Source organism: Cheilinus undulatus, linkage group 12 (assembly GCF_018320785.1).
Source record: "Cheilinus undulatus linkage group 12, ASM1832078v1, whole genome shotgun sequence".
NCBI lineage: Eukaryota > Metazoa > Chordata > Actinopteri > Labriformes > Labridae > Cheilinus > Cheilinus undulatus.
Genome location: NC_054876.1, coordinates 17,520,305 through 17,537,799, shown reverse-complemented (window position 1 = coordinate 17,537,799; position 17,495 = coordinate 17,520,305). Strand labels below are relative to the sequence as shown.

General features: G+C 40.2%; 1 protein-coding gene across 2 annotated transcripts in view; it reads left to right on the top strand.

The window, feature by feature from the left end:
* LOC121519335 (E3 ubiquitin-protein ligase RNF43) overlaps nucleotides 1-15,398 on the top strand; it is a 170,717-nt gene extending 155,319 nt beyond the window's left edge. The window contains exons 3-9 of one of the 2 annotated variants that reach the window (XM_041802231.1): nucleotides 9,692-9,766; nucleotides 9,857-9,991; nucleotides 11,664-11,765; nucleotides 11,846-12,016; nucleotides 12,103-12,205; nucleotides 13,041-14,549; nucleotides 15,228-15,398. In XM_041802231.1, the coding sequence (XP_041658165.1) occupies nucleotides 9,692-9,766; nucleotides 9,857-9,991; nucleotides 11,664-11,765; nucleotides 11,846-12,016; nucleotides 12,103-12,205; nucleotides 13,041-14,549; nucleotides 15,228-15,253 (2,121 nt within the window). In that variant the 3' untranslated portion in view covers nucleotides 15,254-15,398. Of the gene's footprint in view, nucleotides 1-9,691; nucleotides 9,767-9,856; nucleotides 9,992-11,663; nucleotides 11,766-11,845; nucleotides 12,017-12,102; nucleotides 12,227-13,040; nucleotides 14,550-15,227 lie in introns of both variants that reach the window. The other variant, XM_041802229.1, reaches the window with a different exon arrangement.
* Nucleotides 15,399-17,495: the final 2,097 nt, after the last annotated feature.

The following is a 17,495-nucleotide window of genomic DNA, read 5'->3' as shown; positions in this document are numbered from 1 at the left end:
ATCCCATTTCAAAATAGTTGAAAGAAGAGCATTTTCTGCAGACTAAAGCAGTTGAGTAATACACTAATTCCCAAACATCAACACAGTCTGCACCTAATTTAAATGCTGCTTAACCCCCCCCACTCATACCCCTATTTTTTTTTTTTTTAACCAACCAGCCCCCGTCTGCTCCTCATTTAGCCGTGCGGTGCATCCCAGTGCCTCAGTTCAGGTTCCAATGTGCCGGCCGAGTCAGGAGAAATGACAGAGCAGAGAGTCGGCCTCAGACCTGCAGGCCGGAGCTCTGTACTCTGTCATTAGACACTTTAATACACCAGCAGCAGCCTGCTCACTCCTCCCCTTCCCCCCTTACTTTCTCTTCTTCTTTACCTCCTTTACTCTCGCTCTTTCTTCCTACACATTATTCAGTGGTGTAATTTACTCATGCACTGTGAGATGTGTACAGTCACACAAGGATAGGAGAGTGAATGGAGTCTTGTGCCAGGTTCTGCAGAGGTGGAAAGATTGTCAGAGAGCATGCCATGCAACAGGCGTAGTTTATGACACGAGTGTGGAGGGATGTAATTAATGGTCATGAGGATTTTAAGTCATGCTCATAATTACTGATGCTTTTCACAACACTCTCACTGCCAACATTTTCTCTCATGTCTGACCATGAAAACAGATCAGTTTGTCCAACAGGTGACTTCTTCTTCCTAGACAAAAAATAAACTCATTAGGATCCGGCCTGCCACCAGAATAAACAAACCCAGAGAATGAGCCATGTGATGTGATGTACTGATGATGTCAATATGTGTGTGTTGGATCAGTAGCATTGGTGCTAGCGTCCTGGTTAACAGTAACTTCATTTTGGACCTGAAAAGTGTGTGAAGCTATTATGGGGTTCTGAATATCGAAATTTGCCACTTTTGTTGCCATTCTTAACCCACTTTTGCTGCTTTTTACCATTGTTTTCTTGAGTATAGTGCTATTTTTGCCGCTTTTTACCCATTTTCACCACATTTTGCTGCTTCTACCCACATCTACTGCTTTATTCCCATTTTTGCCAGATTTAATCCATTTGCGAAGCTTTTTGCTCATATGTGCCACTTTTTTGTGACTTTAAACCCATCTTTGCTAGTTTTTCACCCGTATTGCCTCTTGTTTTTGCCAGATTTAATCAGTTGTTGGTGTTTTGCCACTTTTTTGCTACTGTCAACCCATTTTGATGTTTTTTGCCTTTATATGCCACTTTCCCCATTGTAATTGCATTCTTGCTGCTTTTCCCCCTCACATGCCAGTTTCTTGTGATTTTTAACCCATTTTGCTGCTCTTTTCCTCAATGTACTGCTTTTTTGATCCTTATACACATTTTTGCTGCTTTTCTTCTATTTTTGCAACTATTTCCTGCCACTGTTAATCCATTGTTGCCACTTTTTCCCCCATTTTTGCCAGTTTTTTGGCCACTTAAACCAATGTTTTGTAGCTATTTGCATTTGTGTGCCACTTTTTGCCACTTTTAACCCATTTTGCTGCTTTTATCCCATTTTTGCCTCTTCTCTTTGCTGCTTTTAATCTCTTTTTGCCTCTTTCTGCCTTTATATGCCACTTTTGCCACTCTAGATCAATTCTTGCTGCTTTTGTCCTTATGTGCCAGGTTTTTTTGTAACTTTTAACCCATTTTTGCTGCTTATTGTACCTACATGCCACTTTTAATGTATTTCTGCTGCTTTTAACCGGTGTTTGCCACTTTCTTGTCACTTTTTACCCATTCTGCTGCTCTTTCCCTAATGTGCCACTTTTTCTTGCTTCTTTTTGTCTGGTTTTGCTTCTTTTTCTTACCACTGTTGATCCATTGATGCCACTTTTTGCCTATATTTCCAGTTTTTTGGCCACTTAGGCCATTTTTTGCAGCTTTTTGCACTTGTGTGCCACTTTTAACCTATTTATGCGACTTTTCACACATTTGCCACTTCTTAACACTTTTAACTAATTTTTGCTGCTCTACCACGTGAAGCCATTTTTTGTCTCATTCCCCCATTATTCAGTTCTGTTTCATTAACTGTCTTTATTTTCTGGCATCCTGATGTTTGAGCACATCGTGTCTTAGCTCTGAAATCTGACATTACTTTCCTAATCATTTTTATTAGTGTGCCCATCCATTCTTTTAACTTTACCAATGAAAAGGTTTTTCTATTTTAAGAAAATAGGTTTGCATTTTGATAAAGTCTTTATTGTACTACAACATAAATAAATAAAGTTGATTTTCACTTGTTGTTGCTTTGGTAAGAGCAGTTATTATTCAGGTTATAAAAAATACAGCTGTCACAGCTGAACTTTACAGTGAACCAGGATTTTGCTGACCTCCATGAGCCTCCAGTTTGGCTGGACCCCAGAAAGCTCTCCTCTTTATCCCCCTAATGGCAGCCTTGTTCAGGATTCAGCAGTTTGGTAGAAGGCAGGACTAAACTGATGAGCTACAACAGAAAAACACTGATACTGGTATCTGTTAGTGCCATACTATTTTCCAGTGGCCGATGTTTGTTACCCCTGCTGATATCAGCTGTTCATCAAGATTAAACCAATGCATCAGTGCATGATTTCCCTCGGTCAAAGTCATCCTGTCAGGCGACCATGAAACCCTTGGCTCTTCTTTAATGTGAAATGAAGACATCAGGGCAGAGTCGTTTGTTTCTGTCCTGTTGAGACATGCTGTGATGCCAGGCTCAGCTCTCAAACCGCACTTCAGTGAAGATGTAAACAAACAGCGAGGCCTGGCCTCACATAGGCCACCTGATGCTGCAGAAGGCAGATCACTATTTTAGATGTGTGGTTCACACGAGATGAGTTGAGGTTAATGCTGGAGTCTGCTGAGGACTGCTCCTAGTGCAGTGAAATATGGAGGCATGGATGGTTTGTTTACATGACATAACAGATAAAGCAGATTTAGTAACACTCTCAAAGCAGCAGTATTTGTTGATAATAAAATGACATGTGAACTTTATGAAGCAGCTTCAGTGTCATGATCGTGGTATTTCTCTGCTGACACTAAGACAGAACAAAGCCATTGTTAAAGTTATTAGTTACACGTGTGCTTTTCTGACTGTGTGGAAAATCCTCCACGTGAGTTTAAGAATAAAGCCAGACCATTTTATTATAGTGCATTTTGCTCTATTGGGAAAGTAAGAGTGTCTTGGCCTCCTCTGAAACCCCGTCACTCAAGCGCATCCCGTGTTTTTTTTTCCTCCCCCTCTGTCAGCGTTAAAAGTAGAAGCAGCGTGTTGTGGTATGTGTTTTGTTTGTTAGTCTTTCACTGATGACGTCTCCGCTGTAGACCGCAGTCATTTCCGATGCTGTGATTGTTTTTCCTCAGATGCCAAATAGTGTTTAATCACATGTGTGGAGCTGCTCAGCATGAGGATGGGTGTTTACTTAACCACAGCCATGTCTGATTCACTGTGACCATAACAAACATAAAACGTGCTGTCATGTCAGCGTCAGAGCGCAGCTTTTCACAGCATCATTAAAGTTTAAATATATGTCCTATTAAGATCCAGTCGACTCACTGGAGGCCTACAGTTTGGTGATCCCTCTGTGGTATTTCTACTACTAATACTGAGGTATAATAAGACCACAGCAGCAGCCAGGGGAGACATTTCTCATAATATATTCTTCAACTACAGACGACTATTTTAAACTTCTCCAGTGCTTGTGTGTGTCTTTGTAGGACCACAAAATCGTGCTTCCCTTCATTTATTCCCTCGATTAAAGGACTAAAGACTTCATGCTGTGTAGGGAACTTTTGAACCCCAGGTAAAGCAAATTCCCACATGTCAAAGATCCAGCCTTTTTTTTTTTTTTACTTCTATGTGACCGCACCCCGTTTAAGCCCATGCATGTACTACAATTACTGTTCTTAGAAAATGGGGAAGGCTGCAGCAGAAGAGCTGGAAGCCAGATCAAAGACATGGATATGTTAATTTTTTTATTTGACCTCCTTCTGACCAGAAAAACTATGGTCTTTGGATAGCTTCAGTGTTTGTGTGGGGCAATGTTTCTTAACCTTTACTGGGCATGCTCAGAGACATGCTATAAGAGTAAACCATGATTTTAATTCATGATCACACTGCAGGAGGCTGATGGCATGTCATGTTTACATGTCGCAACACCAGATTTTTAAACTTTGATACAGTTCTTATAAAAATCTAATTATATCAGCACCTGTTTCAAGAGCATGGTAACAGAATTACAAGCCAGAGGCACCAAATATCAGGCACATTGCAAGACAAAAGAGAGGACTAAATCCATCAGAAGACCTAACTGGGGGGAAGCGTTAGGAATTTGTAACATAAACTCTCTGCAGCACAGCAGCTTTCTGCTGTTAAACTTTTTCTCCCCTATTTAATACAAATAAAATAAAACTTATAAAAAATGCAGGCAAAATTCTGCAAACTGTCTTAATTGCACACAAAGCCGGTTTTACCATTAGGTAAAAAGAAGCAATTTCCTTGGGTCTCACGCTCCAAGGGGTCTGGAGATACAGTCACTATCGGTGTGCATCAAATGCAAGGTGTATCTGTAAAATTACATCCATAGGATAAATGTTTGAGATGTAAAAGAGTGAATTAAATGGCATAGAAATTCAGAATAGTTACTGGGGAGGTACTCTTGCTCCAACGGCAAGGCCCATGCCCCTTAAAAGGCCCCAAAATGCCTTTATATCAAGCAAATTATGGTGAGGTAGATCCTCATAGACTAATTTAAACAATGAACTGTGTGCTACAATGTTGTGCAATAGATATAAATGTATGATTTATGACAGAAGAATGGATGTTGCATTAAAAGCAATAGTGTATGATCTTACTTCATGAATTATACCTGGCCTAGAGACATTTTAAATGTATGAAGCTAATCCCAGAAATCACCTCCCAGCTCCCACAGCCAATCACAGCTCTTTCTCTCAACACAGCGGTGTATTTAGATATGCTGATGCACCACGCTGCTGCTGGGAAAGCTTAACCTCCTCCACCCCAGCCTCCTCCTTTATAGCAGAGAGGTTGTTGCTCCCTCATATTCAGATTCATGCTACTGTGGATTAATTGCTTTTGAACGAACTTATTTGTATTCGGTATGCATTGCCATTAATGTATCTATCCATATGGGGGTTTCTAGCTATACACACCCTGGAAAGTCAAAGCATGCTACTTGACTAACCGAGGGAGCATCTTTTTAACAGAGCCTTCTCCACAAAATAAAACTGTAAATACTTTTAGCAATGAAATTGTAAAATGTATGAAGAGAGTGTTCCTGACTGAAATATAGATATGGTAGTTTGAGTTACAATGCTCCTCTAAGAGATGATGAAGTACAGCTGAGAATTTGGGTATTTCTTTGGCTTTGTCACCTGAAAAAGGTGCTATATACATTTTTTTTTTTTTACTTACCATAATTGCTTTTAACTAAATTGAGAAGGGCCTCATACTGCTCCCTGGCTGAGGCCTCCAGATGACTGAAAATGCCTCCAGTTGCACAAATAAACTAATAATGTTATATGATGTTATATATATTTTATATTTCATATAATAATGTTATATGAAATAAACGAATAATTTTGCAGTACTTAACCTTTTCCAATGTCTTAGTGACATTGAGACAGTGTGCAGAAGTTTACCTGCATTTGTTTGATAATTAGGCGTGTTGGATTTCTATTTTTGATGCTGTGGAATAGATAATGTTATTGTTAATGCCTAATTTTATAGTATCATACTGAAGTTAGACATTCTGATGACAACCCTGATTCAGACGATGCTTTCTCTCTCTCATTAGATTCAGTAGTTTTTGGTTAGAATTACATCTGAAGATCTGTAGTTCTTCTCTTTAAGCTTTGATGCTTTCCACAACTATGCACGAAGGCATATTAGGGCCTCTCTCAAAAAACAAAAAAATAATAATGATAATAATTAATTAAATAGATCAGTTTATTGTCAGAGGGAACTATATATATATATATATATATATATATATATATATATATATATAGTGTTGTATATGTTTTTGAATCAAACTCACATTTCTGAGTCATAAATTAATGCAAAAAAATCTAAATTTTCAAGTTTAGTTTAGTTTTTAACTTTGTAAACTCATGTTTTTTTAAGTTTATAAGGTGATAAAAAATTAAGAGCAATGGAATTCAAACACTGGTTGGATCCAATGCAGACACAGTTTTTTCAGATGCTGTCAGTGTGTCATTTACTTCTGAGTAGCTCTCTATTTATGTATGACGAACAGCTTATCTAGAATAATTTTGAGTTTATAATCTCAACAATTCTAAGTTTTGGTTCTTGGATATTTACAACTTTTAAACTCCTTTTTTCTCATCAATGTAGGACTTGAAAAGTAAGGATCTCTGGAGGGGGGTCTCTGTACACCTGAAACTGTGATGGGTTTGTCAGAGAATGATAGGCTTACAATAGTTCACAGAGGCTTCTGCATACCGTCACATTTTGCTGATATTTATTGCAACACACAATATTTCGGTCTAACTGACCTTCATCAGGTATCTTAACTTATTTTGACTTAAAAAGTCAAAAATTCAGAATTTGATTTCTGGTCATTTACAACTTATGATCCCAAATACAGAGATCTTTCTAAAAAAATCAAGAGATCCTCTTTATTTTTTATCTCATTTTTTTGGCCCAAATACCCTGTCATAACTACGGATAACTTAAGCATGCCATTTAAAATCATTTGGTAAGGTTGTCAGAATTTCTGACTCTTTTGTATTTTTTTAGGTCCTCATGAATACACTCCTTCTGGCTGTCCACTTCACTCATACAGGTTTAAATCTTTTCTAAATTCTACATAAATTGACTATAATGCAGCGTTGCCAGTGTTTTGTGTAATGCAGACAGTGTGAAAAAGTTTGCATGTAATTTTTGATAATCATTACCAAGAAATAGCCCAGTTTTGGGTACCTAGGGCTTGTATTTTTTCACCATCACATCAAAACAGATACTGATGTTATCAGATTTCTACAAGAATCATACTGATGTTCCTCTGGTGTCAGGACAAATTTACTTGGTTTTGGATCAGAGAGTTGAAAGTATTGATGACCTAAGTATGAAGGAAAGTCTTCTTCCATTCCATACTTTGATTTTCTCTTCCTGTAGTGTCAGAGGAGATCAATAGTGTTTTCATTCATGTGAAAAATACATCAGCTGAGAGATGCATTTAGCTGAATGTCTGTAAAAATGTGATGAGCGTACGTGTGTTGAGTGTACGTGTGTTCTCGTACGTTTCGTCCTGCCCTGCCCTGAAGGCTTGAAATCAGTGTTTGGTGTTGTGTTTGACCCGGGTGATTAGGTGTTTAAACTTGTGTCTCTTCCTCATTAAGTGTTGGCAGACGCCAGATGCTTGAGAGCTTGTGATGAGATATTGATGAAATGAGAGCTCGAAAAAAGAATTTCTGCTTTTCAAAGCACATAGATAAAAAAAAAAATAACAACACGTAGAGATCAGGCCTAATACACAAGTCAATGTCAGGTCAGCAAAGATGGTCAGGACATTGACATGCATTCACTGTTCATTTTATTAGGTGCACCTATGCAACGTCTTGTTATCACAGTATCTAATCAACCAATCACATGGCAACAAGCATTGCATTCATGCATGAAGACATGATGAAAATGATGTGCTGAAGTACAAACTGAGCATTAGAATGGAGAAGAAAGATGATTTAAGTGACTTTGTGTTGATAAGCAGCTGAATAGGTGTACCTAATGAACTGATCAGTGAATGCATGACCACTCCAATAACTGCAGCTTACAGCGAAGAAAAAATCACTGTATCCTCAGTGTGTGCTTACCAAAAAAAACCCCACACAATTCATGAGTCTCACTCTCAATGCTCTGTACAGGTCAGGAGGACAGAAAACACATATTTAAGTGTTTGTAATGATAACCATCATAACAACATGATTTGTGTCTTTCATTGTGAGCAGACGGTCTGTTCTAGATGGTTGTTATTCCATTTTTGGGGTTGTCAAAGTGCTTCCATACAACCAACAAATAACAAACAGAACATTTAACGAATAAAATCTTGACCTCAAAGACACCAAAATGCCATCTGAAATGTTTGAAGAAGGCCAGAGAATGATCTGTTACAACTTTTTTTGGTCTGGCAACAGGGCATTTGGCAATATCAAGTGAGCTAACTAAACATTGATTCACTGAATCCTCTGTATCTGTTGTTTTACTGTTCACAAATACCATGCAATAGTTCTTTGTTAAGCTCTGAAAGTGACTTATACCACACTGAGCATGTGCAGAGTGCAGTCTGCAGGAATGGAGCCACAGCTTCAACTTTAAAGTGATGATTAGTTAGAAAACCTCTCGGCTCTGATGGCCTGGTGGTGAGCAGGCAGCCCAGACCTTTTGACTTTTTTTCTGCCTGTCATTCCCCACTCTATCTCTCTCTGATATCATACTCTATCTCCTGTCTACAAGCAAAAATGCATACATAAATATTTAAAGATCTGCTTTCTAGGATGTATATGATATCGCCATGCTTTTTCCTCTCTTCATGGAAATATTTTATTTACGTCAGCCTTTTTTCGGTGGTTTGCCAAGACTTATAAACAAACACACATGCAAGACACTAAACCTCAAATTGCTCCTACTGCTTTGCCAGTGGTGTGTGAATGTGGGTGCATAAGATTACTTAATACTGATGAAAACTTTTTATGCAAGTTCATCTAAAAATTAAGAATATCATGTTAAAGTTCACTTTTTCACACAATTAGCTTCAGAAAGTTAAACTTCCATAAAGTCTAGATTCATCTCATACAAAGTGACTTTTTTTGTTTTAATCTTGATGATTAGGGCTTACAGCTCACAAAAATCCAAAATCCACCATTTCAAAATATTGGTGTTTTGTCATTTATTCCATGTGCAGTCAGATTATTGAATGCTCCGTAGAATCCTATGTATATCTCTTTCAGTCTTTTATCCTGAAAGTCCCTTTTAAGCCTAAGTTATATCAGTATTCACTTTTTTAGGTCTTATTGTGTATTTTAGCTTACACTTACTGTTGCTGTCTTTGTCACTGTGTTTTTATCTGTTTTTATGTACAAGCTGCTCTGAACCAATTGCCCCTTAAGGGATTAATAAAGTTGTTGAATTGAGATTTAAGCTGATATGACCTCACTGTTTAGTGACTGTGTGCAATGAGAATGAAAACAGGCACTGATTGTAATTGCACATGTTGTGACTGATGATGCAACTGAGCAACAATAGCAATATTTTTTGGTATTGAGTTCAGGAGAGAAAATAGTTAATATATCCATGCAGATTTCCATGCATCCAAATGTTTTCATCAGATTAAGCTTAAACAAAACTGAAGTATTTATTTTCTTCCACAATCTCCAAAACAACAGAAAGATTTTAATCCTGCAGCAGCTCTGGCACTTTGAAGTCAGATTTAGTTTCTAGAGTCAGGTGGAGATGAAGAGAGGGGACCTGAACTTCAGTATATGACTGCCACCTAGTGGTGGGTTGAGATACTCAGTTAACTGGGATGCTTCAGATGCAGCACTGTCTTGTTTCCATTGGTCGTTTAATAGTCAATTAAGGATGACATTTGATTCAAAACTTTATGAATGGCCTGTTTGTATGAATAGTCTTAACTGTCGTCTGTCCTGTGTTGTCTCCCTCAGGCTCGCATGGCTCTGGATAAAGGAGCTCAGGCTGTTATCTTTGATGTCAGTGATGATGCCAACGCTGCCGTCGAGGTGAGTTTGCAGCCACAGAGATGTTCAGATATTAGAAAGAAAAGATTAAACCAGATGTACGTCATATTAATGTTCGTGTGTGTTTGTCAGCTGCGGGAAACAGATTCTCTCCCTCGTCCGGTGGTGCTGGTGGAGGCTGAGGACGCTGAGGAGCTGATGGGTTTGGTCAACAAGAACGAGGAGGCCAAAGTCCGCATTGAGATCCTTGTGGAGCAGCCCAGATGGGTGAGCACTTATATAACCTACCCTTAATTTGGCAGGAGTCACCTCTGTGGGAATCAGAGGGACAGAGAAGAAGATTTTTAAGTTGTGTTTCTTGGTTTCATATGTTGGTCAGGTTAGTAATGTTGGTTTAATTTAATTACACGTTCTTTCACTGATGGTGTTTTAAATCTTGGGTGTTGTGTTCTTAGGCTTTATTTTTGATAAACTGACTAAAATTTCTAAAATTCTGTTTTCACTATGCCATGATGTACTAAGTGTAGATTAATGGGAATGAAAATAAATTAGAATGAAAATAGCATCAGGCTGCAACATAACAAAATTAAAAAATTATGAAGGGTCTGCATACTTTCTAAATGCACTTTATGTCCAAGCACTTTGTAAATGTGCTCTACAAATAAACCTCTACAAATATGGGAATATGTGTAGTCATATCAGCAGAGGACTTTTACAGTGTGAAATACATCACAATAATTTCACATGAACTGGATGTTTAGTTGCAAATACACCATGCAATTAAGACATAGATCTTCATGAGCTAATGAATTGGCCCAATGAACCATCTGTGCTTCTTAAAGGACATTTTAAAGATTTATACACTCTGAATAATCACTACTGTTTGATATCTCTGATGTTCTGTAGTCTTTCATGACAGGGGTGTCCAAACTTTTTCCACTGAGGGCCACATAGGCTACAGAAAATTGAAAGGATGTTGGGGCCACTTTCATAAACCTCACCTTTGGCATATCAAAGTTAGTAAATCAATACAATTTAGGTAACGATGTGTCAGTAATTGGATATGCTTAAATGGCTATTTAATGGTTGACAAAGCAAATTGCATATAATTTAAGGACTCCAGTGAGACCAATGAGATTTCGGGATTAGCTCTTGCTACCACTGACTCTGCCTGGTCGGGATGAGAACAGCACTCCATGCGCCAGTTGAGTTATGAAAAAGAAAATCAATAAATTCTTCTTATCAAAATGTTGGTTTACAGACTGGCATGGTAGCAGTGCTAATAAGCACTGCTACCATGTGCTAATAAGTACATTACAGGCACAATCTTTATGTTGTAATGTGGGCAATATGTCATTTAATTTTTAAAATTTTTTGTGGGCCATTTCAAAAGGTATGGTGGTTATCATTGTTGCAAGGCAAGAACATAAAAACACCTTACACTGCAGCAGCTCAAATCACAGCAAGCATTTTTCCCTTTACATCATTTTTCAAAAAGTTGCTTGCCCTATAGGCAGATATTTTTTGACTTGCAACACTTAATTTAGACCTTATTTTTGTTTACACATGTTGAAATAAGATGTTTGTCTGAACTTGATATATGAATGCAGCTTAATCTTAAGTATAATAGGATATTTTTGACTAAAACAAATACACCACAAATACAAATACACCTTGTAAGATTTGAGTTTCTGCAGTGTAAACCAGCACTAGCTTGGTTCATGGCCCATCCTGCTGTCCTGTTTGATATAGAAAGAGATAGATGGTCATTGCTGACATCACTTAATAGCATACAGGCCACTAGCTACTTTCACACTCAGACTGTTTCACATATCCATTGCATGACAGAAAGGGACAGACAGGCAGGCAAGGTTACAGAGTATTGAGGTTTTCTGATATTTTTCTAAATTATTTCCTGTCTTATCTTCTTCCGTTTCAGCCACATTATGACGTGGGTATCCTGCTTACCATCGTCCTTGCCATTCTGACCATAGTTCTCATCTTTGCTTTCCGCTACAAGTGCAAGTCCAACAGAACCTGGGTGAGTCACAGTTCTGAAGACAATATGGTGTCTGCAGGACTTTCTAGATGTTTTCTAACCTTTGATTCTTCTCTATGCAGGACTCAGTCCACCAGCAGACCATGCGGGCCATTAGTCGTCTGGAGACAAAAACCTACAACTCTCAGGGCTGCTCCAGCTCTCAGCGCCATCATGCAGCCTGGGGTTCAGCCAGCAGCTCCAACTCCAGCCCTGTCTGTGCTATCTGTCTGGAGGAGTTCCAGGATGGGCAGGTAGGATTGAAGACCAAGCGTCATCTTGTTTCAGCAGAGTTCACTGTTCTTATTCATTTTCAACTCCACCTGTTCTTTTGTCCCAGCATCTGAGGATCATCTCCTGTGCTCATGAGTTCCACAAAGACTGTGTGGATCCCTGGCTGCTTCAGCACCGCACCTGTCCCCTCTGCATGCACAACATCATGGGTGAGGAGAAGCTTGGTAACAGTTAAGTTTCAGCTAAAACAAAAAGTTTGCCCCGAATGAATTCAAACTGCATGAGTTTTTTCTAGTCTGTCATTCTTTACCTCACTCTCATCCCAGCCAAGTATGTCATAACCCAGGAATGAAGAGACTGCAGGGACTACAGAAACTACTTTGCCATTATCTGCCTATTGTCACCTCTGTTAACCAAAGTTTGTCACTGTGAACCCATTTTCACCACGTTTTCTGCCCATTTTGCCACAATCTGTATATTTTTTCATCTGTTGACCCATTTTTTTGCCTTTTGGGGCCCATTTTCACCACTTTTCAATCCTATTTCACTACCTTTTGCTCTTTATTAACCCATTTTAATTCTGCTTTGAAATTACAGGTTTACATTTTGAGGGCTATATACTAATTCATAAATACATTTTATAAAATGTGTTGCTTTGATGAAATCCTTTTTATTCAAGTAAAAAAATAAAAAATAGTTATCACAGCTTAACTTTACAATGGACCCTATTAATGCTGAACTCCATGGGCTCCCAGTTTGGCTGGGCCCAGAAAGCTTTTCCTTTTACTCCCTCTTATTGGCAGTCTTGATGGAGACAAGCAATGCTTAGGATGACCCATATTTCTGAGTTATTAACATCTTTCTGTATCTGCATTGATAAATGATGAATTTTTCCTATTATTTAATACTTTGGTGTTTTTTCAAACATTTAATTAATCTTGTGTTCTGATAAAATCTTTAAATTGAGCTGAGATTAAAACAAAAATGTCAAAGATACCTGCAGAATTGTCTGTTATATCCTCTAACTGCTGCTGTGGTCTGCAGGGACGGAGCGGCAACAGCAGAGGACCCGCCTCCAGCAGAGTCCAGAGCAGAGCCAGGGCTTCCTGCATGGTCAGCCTTTCAGCAGCCCTCGCAACCACCCCTTCCCCCAGCATGCCATCCCCTTCTCTATGAGGCCTCTCTACCCTAGGGGTCCCTCAGGACCCTATCCTTCTCTGGCCCACTACACTGGCTCTTCTCCCAGAGACACTCAGACTGTACGTTTCCTCACCAGCAGGCCACTCGGCTCCTCCTGTGGGTACCACATCCCTGCAGAGGGCCCTGGAAGACCCCACAGGATGGGAGCTAACTGCAGGACTTCCTCCCACCACTACAACCCCCGCCGCTCCTGCCACAACTACCGCTCATCCTGTCCGGCTCAGCGGAGTGTGTCCAGCTCCAGACTGCAGCACTCTGCCTCTGCCACCCCACAACCACGTGGAGCTCCGCCCCACAGCCGGCAGGATGAGGGCAGCTGCTCGGGCGGGAGCTACCACACGGAGCGCAGTGGGTACTTAGCCGACGGACCAGCAAGTGACTCCAGCTCAGGGCCCTGTCACGGCTCCTCCAGTGACTCGGTTTTAAACTGTACAGACGTGTCTCTGCAGGGGGTTTACGGCAGCTGGTCCACAGTTCGTAGCTCTTTAAGCAGTGACTACGATCCTTTTGTGTATTATGGGCCCAGTCCTGGGCGAGCCCCCCGCAGGAACAGTTTAGAGGCGTGCACCCAGGCCCGGCCCAGGTCTCTGGATTCAGTGGTAAACAAAGCAGGCTGCCCTGAGGAGCAGCCGCAGACTGTGTTCAGCCACATTCACTACCACCGACACAGACACCACCACTACGAGGAGGGGGAGCACGGCCAGGGCCTGAGCAGGGGCTCAGATGAGGAGCAGGGGGCCGCCGCTGCTCCTGCTGCTTCATCTCCTCTTCTCCAGGACAAAGACTCACCTTTGGGCTCTCCTAAACACAGCCCCTGTCAGTGCCCAAAGCCAGACCCCACAGACCGGCCCAGTCCTGTGACAGACTGTCAGGACCATGACCCCAGCAGCCCCTCAGGACCTCAAGTGCTTGTGTCCCCCCTCCCCTTACAGCTTCAGCCCCACTACTGCCACCAGGGGCACCCACACCCCTCTGCGCCTCTAGGACGAGTAGGGGCCTGTGTGCTGGATGGCCCCTCTGTTCGCTTCCACCAGAGTCTGGACCTGCAGGATGATCGGAGTATCCACATCCATTATGGTCAGGGTCCTGGTTTTTGCTGCTCCCCTCCTGAGCTGCACCCTGCCCTGCTCCCTGTACCCGTCATCCTGGACTCTGGGGGTATGGAGGACTGGCCATGTTGTGCTGGGCCCCATGTCGTATGGCAAAAGCGGGTGCAGCAGGCCCGCTCGGAGCCTCAGCTCCTTGGGCCAGGGACTTCTATGGACAGACCGGCCTGCAGGTTTCATCACAGCCCCGCTTCTGAACGCAACACAGACATTTGTTTGTACTGCCAAACTTTACACCACAATCAGGGTGGGTCTCTCTCCCGTGTCTTCTGTATAACATGATCTCTGCTTTGGTCTGGTTTTTGATTGACCCTGTTTAGGGGTGAGTGATGTGGACCAAGTATTAGATCTTCACATTTTGTCTCTGAATGGTGATGCATGATATATACCCCTGTATTTTTTTCCTTGCAAAGATAATAATGATATGATTTAGGTAAAAGTCAAAGTATTTTAAAGCATGTTTGATACCACAGCAGCAAAACAGAAGTCCTAGACGCCCAGTGCTGGGTAGCTGGGTAGAATTTTCCAGCATCTTCCCTCTAATACAACACCCTGACCTGATAAAGGGGACATATTATGCAAAAATCACTTTTTCAGGCTTTTCTAACACAAGTATGTGCCCCTGGCCTGTCCACAATTCCCTCAAGTACCAGAAAAACAGGACAAGATTTCAGTTTTATAGTCTGATATGGTGCTATTGTAAAAGACAAAAATACGTGGTCTGATCCGGCCTTTAAAACCACCATATCCCTCTGAAGAATTCCAACTATCGCAAAGGAAGCCAGGCCATGTGAGCGTTGTTTCATCCTGTGTGTACAAATTAAAAGTGCCATGGTGCTCTTTATTTTATCATGTATGTATGTATGTATGTATGTATGTATTGACTTATATTTTGAGGATAACTTGAGCTGTTTTCTGTCTGCAGGATCAGAAGAGGAGTCCGGTGTGTGAAAACTTGTTGCATCCCCGTTATCTCGCTGCTACAGGAGCCAGAATGGACAAGCCTCTCATTGGCTTATAGCTCTCATGTCTCTCATTTTTCTGCCAGAAATGCTTTCAAGAAGATGATCCCCTCAGAATTAACTTACTAAAGTAATTTAAAAAAAATGTCAGAATCAAATCAGGGTATATTTGAGAATTATCCTTAGCCCTTCATTATATTGTTTTATATATATATAACTGAATGGTTAAAATGTTTTGGAGTAGCCGGGGAATGACTCACTCCACAAAGGAGAAAAGGTCTTATGACACCCACTTAATGATCCTAGCTTTGGGCCCTCATGAAGTGAGACCCCATCCCTGCATAGCTCCCTCTCTAATTCAATCACTTGACTCATCTTCGAGGTACTCAGCTTCAGTTGATCTTCGTCTTCCGTCGAGAAGCTCTTCTCTCCAGCCTACCTCAGCTCAGATTTCTTAACGTCCCTCACACAGAGGGTTTTAAAGGTACTGCTGTAGTGATTTTTTATTATTTTTTTGCCACAACAATGTAGCTTCCATAAACTCAACAAAGATAAGTTCAACCTGTCCAAAACAAGAGAAAGGTTAAAGCTCAGCCCCTCGTACTACGAGCCTCGCATGAGCCTTTTTTTTCATTATTTCACGAATGGCAGCTGTTTTCATCATGTGTGTCTGTGTTCAGGATCATTTCCTGGTTTTGTTTTATTCTTAATCTTTTTTCATCTTTCACCAGTTTGACTGAATTATGTGGTCATCATTACAAGCTATTGTCTTGCTTTTGTCATTTTCTTCACGTGTGCCCTCTGTGATCAGTGCAGATTATACAGGCCTCATCCTGTGCTCCTTTAATCTATCACAATGTTTTATTATCCTCCTGAGAGGATATTCAGCTCCCACCCACTGTGTTCCAGTGAATAAAGCTCTCTTTGCAAGAATAGAAAAAAATAGTGCATGATACTATAAAGTATATGATAATATAACTGGATTAAAGCCATGTTAGTGAGTCTGTTCACCTGCACTAGCTTGAAAAAAAGCTTGGTGTGCAGATGATTTCAAGCTGTGGTGGGTAGAGCCTGAGAAGGATCTCAGGAACAAACAAACACTGGAAAAATTGAACAGATTTGTATTAAATAAGAGCCTAAATTTGGGGAAATTCCTAGTCATGACCAAGGCAGTCCATAAGGGGGGATAAAGGGGAGGGCTTCTCAAGACCCAGCCAACTTTGGGGCCCAGGGAGGCCTGAAAAATCATGAGCCACTGTAAAGTTTAACTCGATAACAATATTTCATTTTTAAGATGAATAATAACCACTCCAATCAAAGTAGTAAAAATTAATTTACACTGTAGTACAAAATGGCCTTTTTAAATTGAACCCCCCTTTATTAAAACAGAATTACATTTTAATGGAAATGTTAACAATGTGGATGGGGCAGTGAATTAAACTATTTGGAAAATAATGTAAGACTTCACAGCTAAGCCATGATGTGCACAAACACCAGGATGCCAGAAAATAAAAAGGAAAAAAACAGAAGCAACTTTAATGGAAAACAAATACATAATTCAGAAAAGAGGCAAAAAAATGTTTAAAACTGGAAAAAAGAAGTGGCAAATACAGGCTAAAAGTGGCAAAAAATGGTAAAAACCATCATAAATGTTTTAGTGGCAAAAACTTGTAAAAAAAAAAAAATTGGCAGAAAGGGGCAAAAATGAGTTTCAAGTGGCAATGAAAGTGACAAAATGGGGGAAAAAATGACAAAAATTGGTGTAAAGTGGCAAAACAGTGGCAATAAAGGGCAGTTGCCGAAAAGTTCAAAAAATGGTTTATATAGGCAAACAGGCATTAAATGTGGCAAAAACAGAAAAAATGGGCAAAAGTGGGTTAAAATGGACAAAACAGAGGCAAAAATTTGCAAAGACAAGCATGAAGTAGTTAATAAAGGTAAAACTTGGCAAAAAAACAACAAAAAAGAGTTAATAATTGGTAGAAAGGGGCAGAAATGGGTTTCAAGAGGCAACAGTTGGTTAAAATGTGACAAAACCAGGACAGCTATGGGCAAAAATTGGCAAAAAGTGACAAACATTGATGCAAAGTGGCAAGACAGTGGCAAAAAGTGGCATAAAATGCAAAAAAGGGTTTAAAGTCCCAAAAAGTGGCTAAACAATATGAAAAAATGGAAAAAAAGTAGTAAAGAGGCGTCTTATTCGCTTGCATTGATATCATCAATAAATCAAA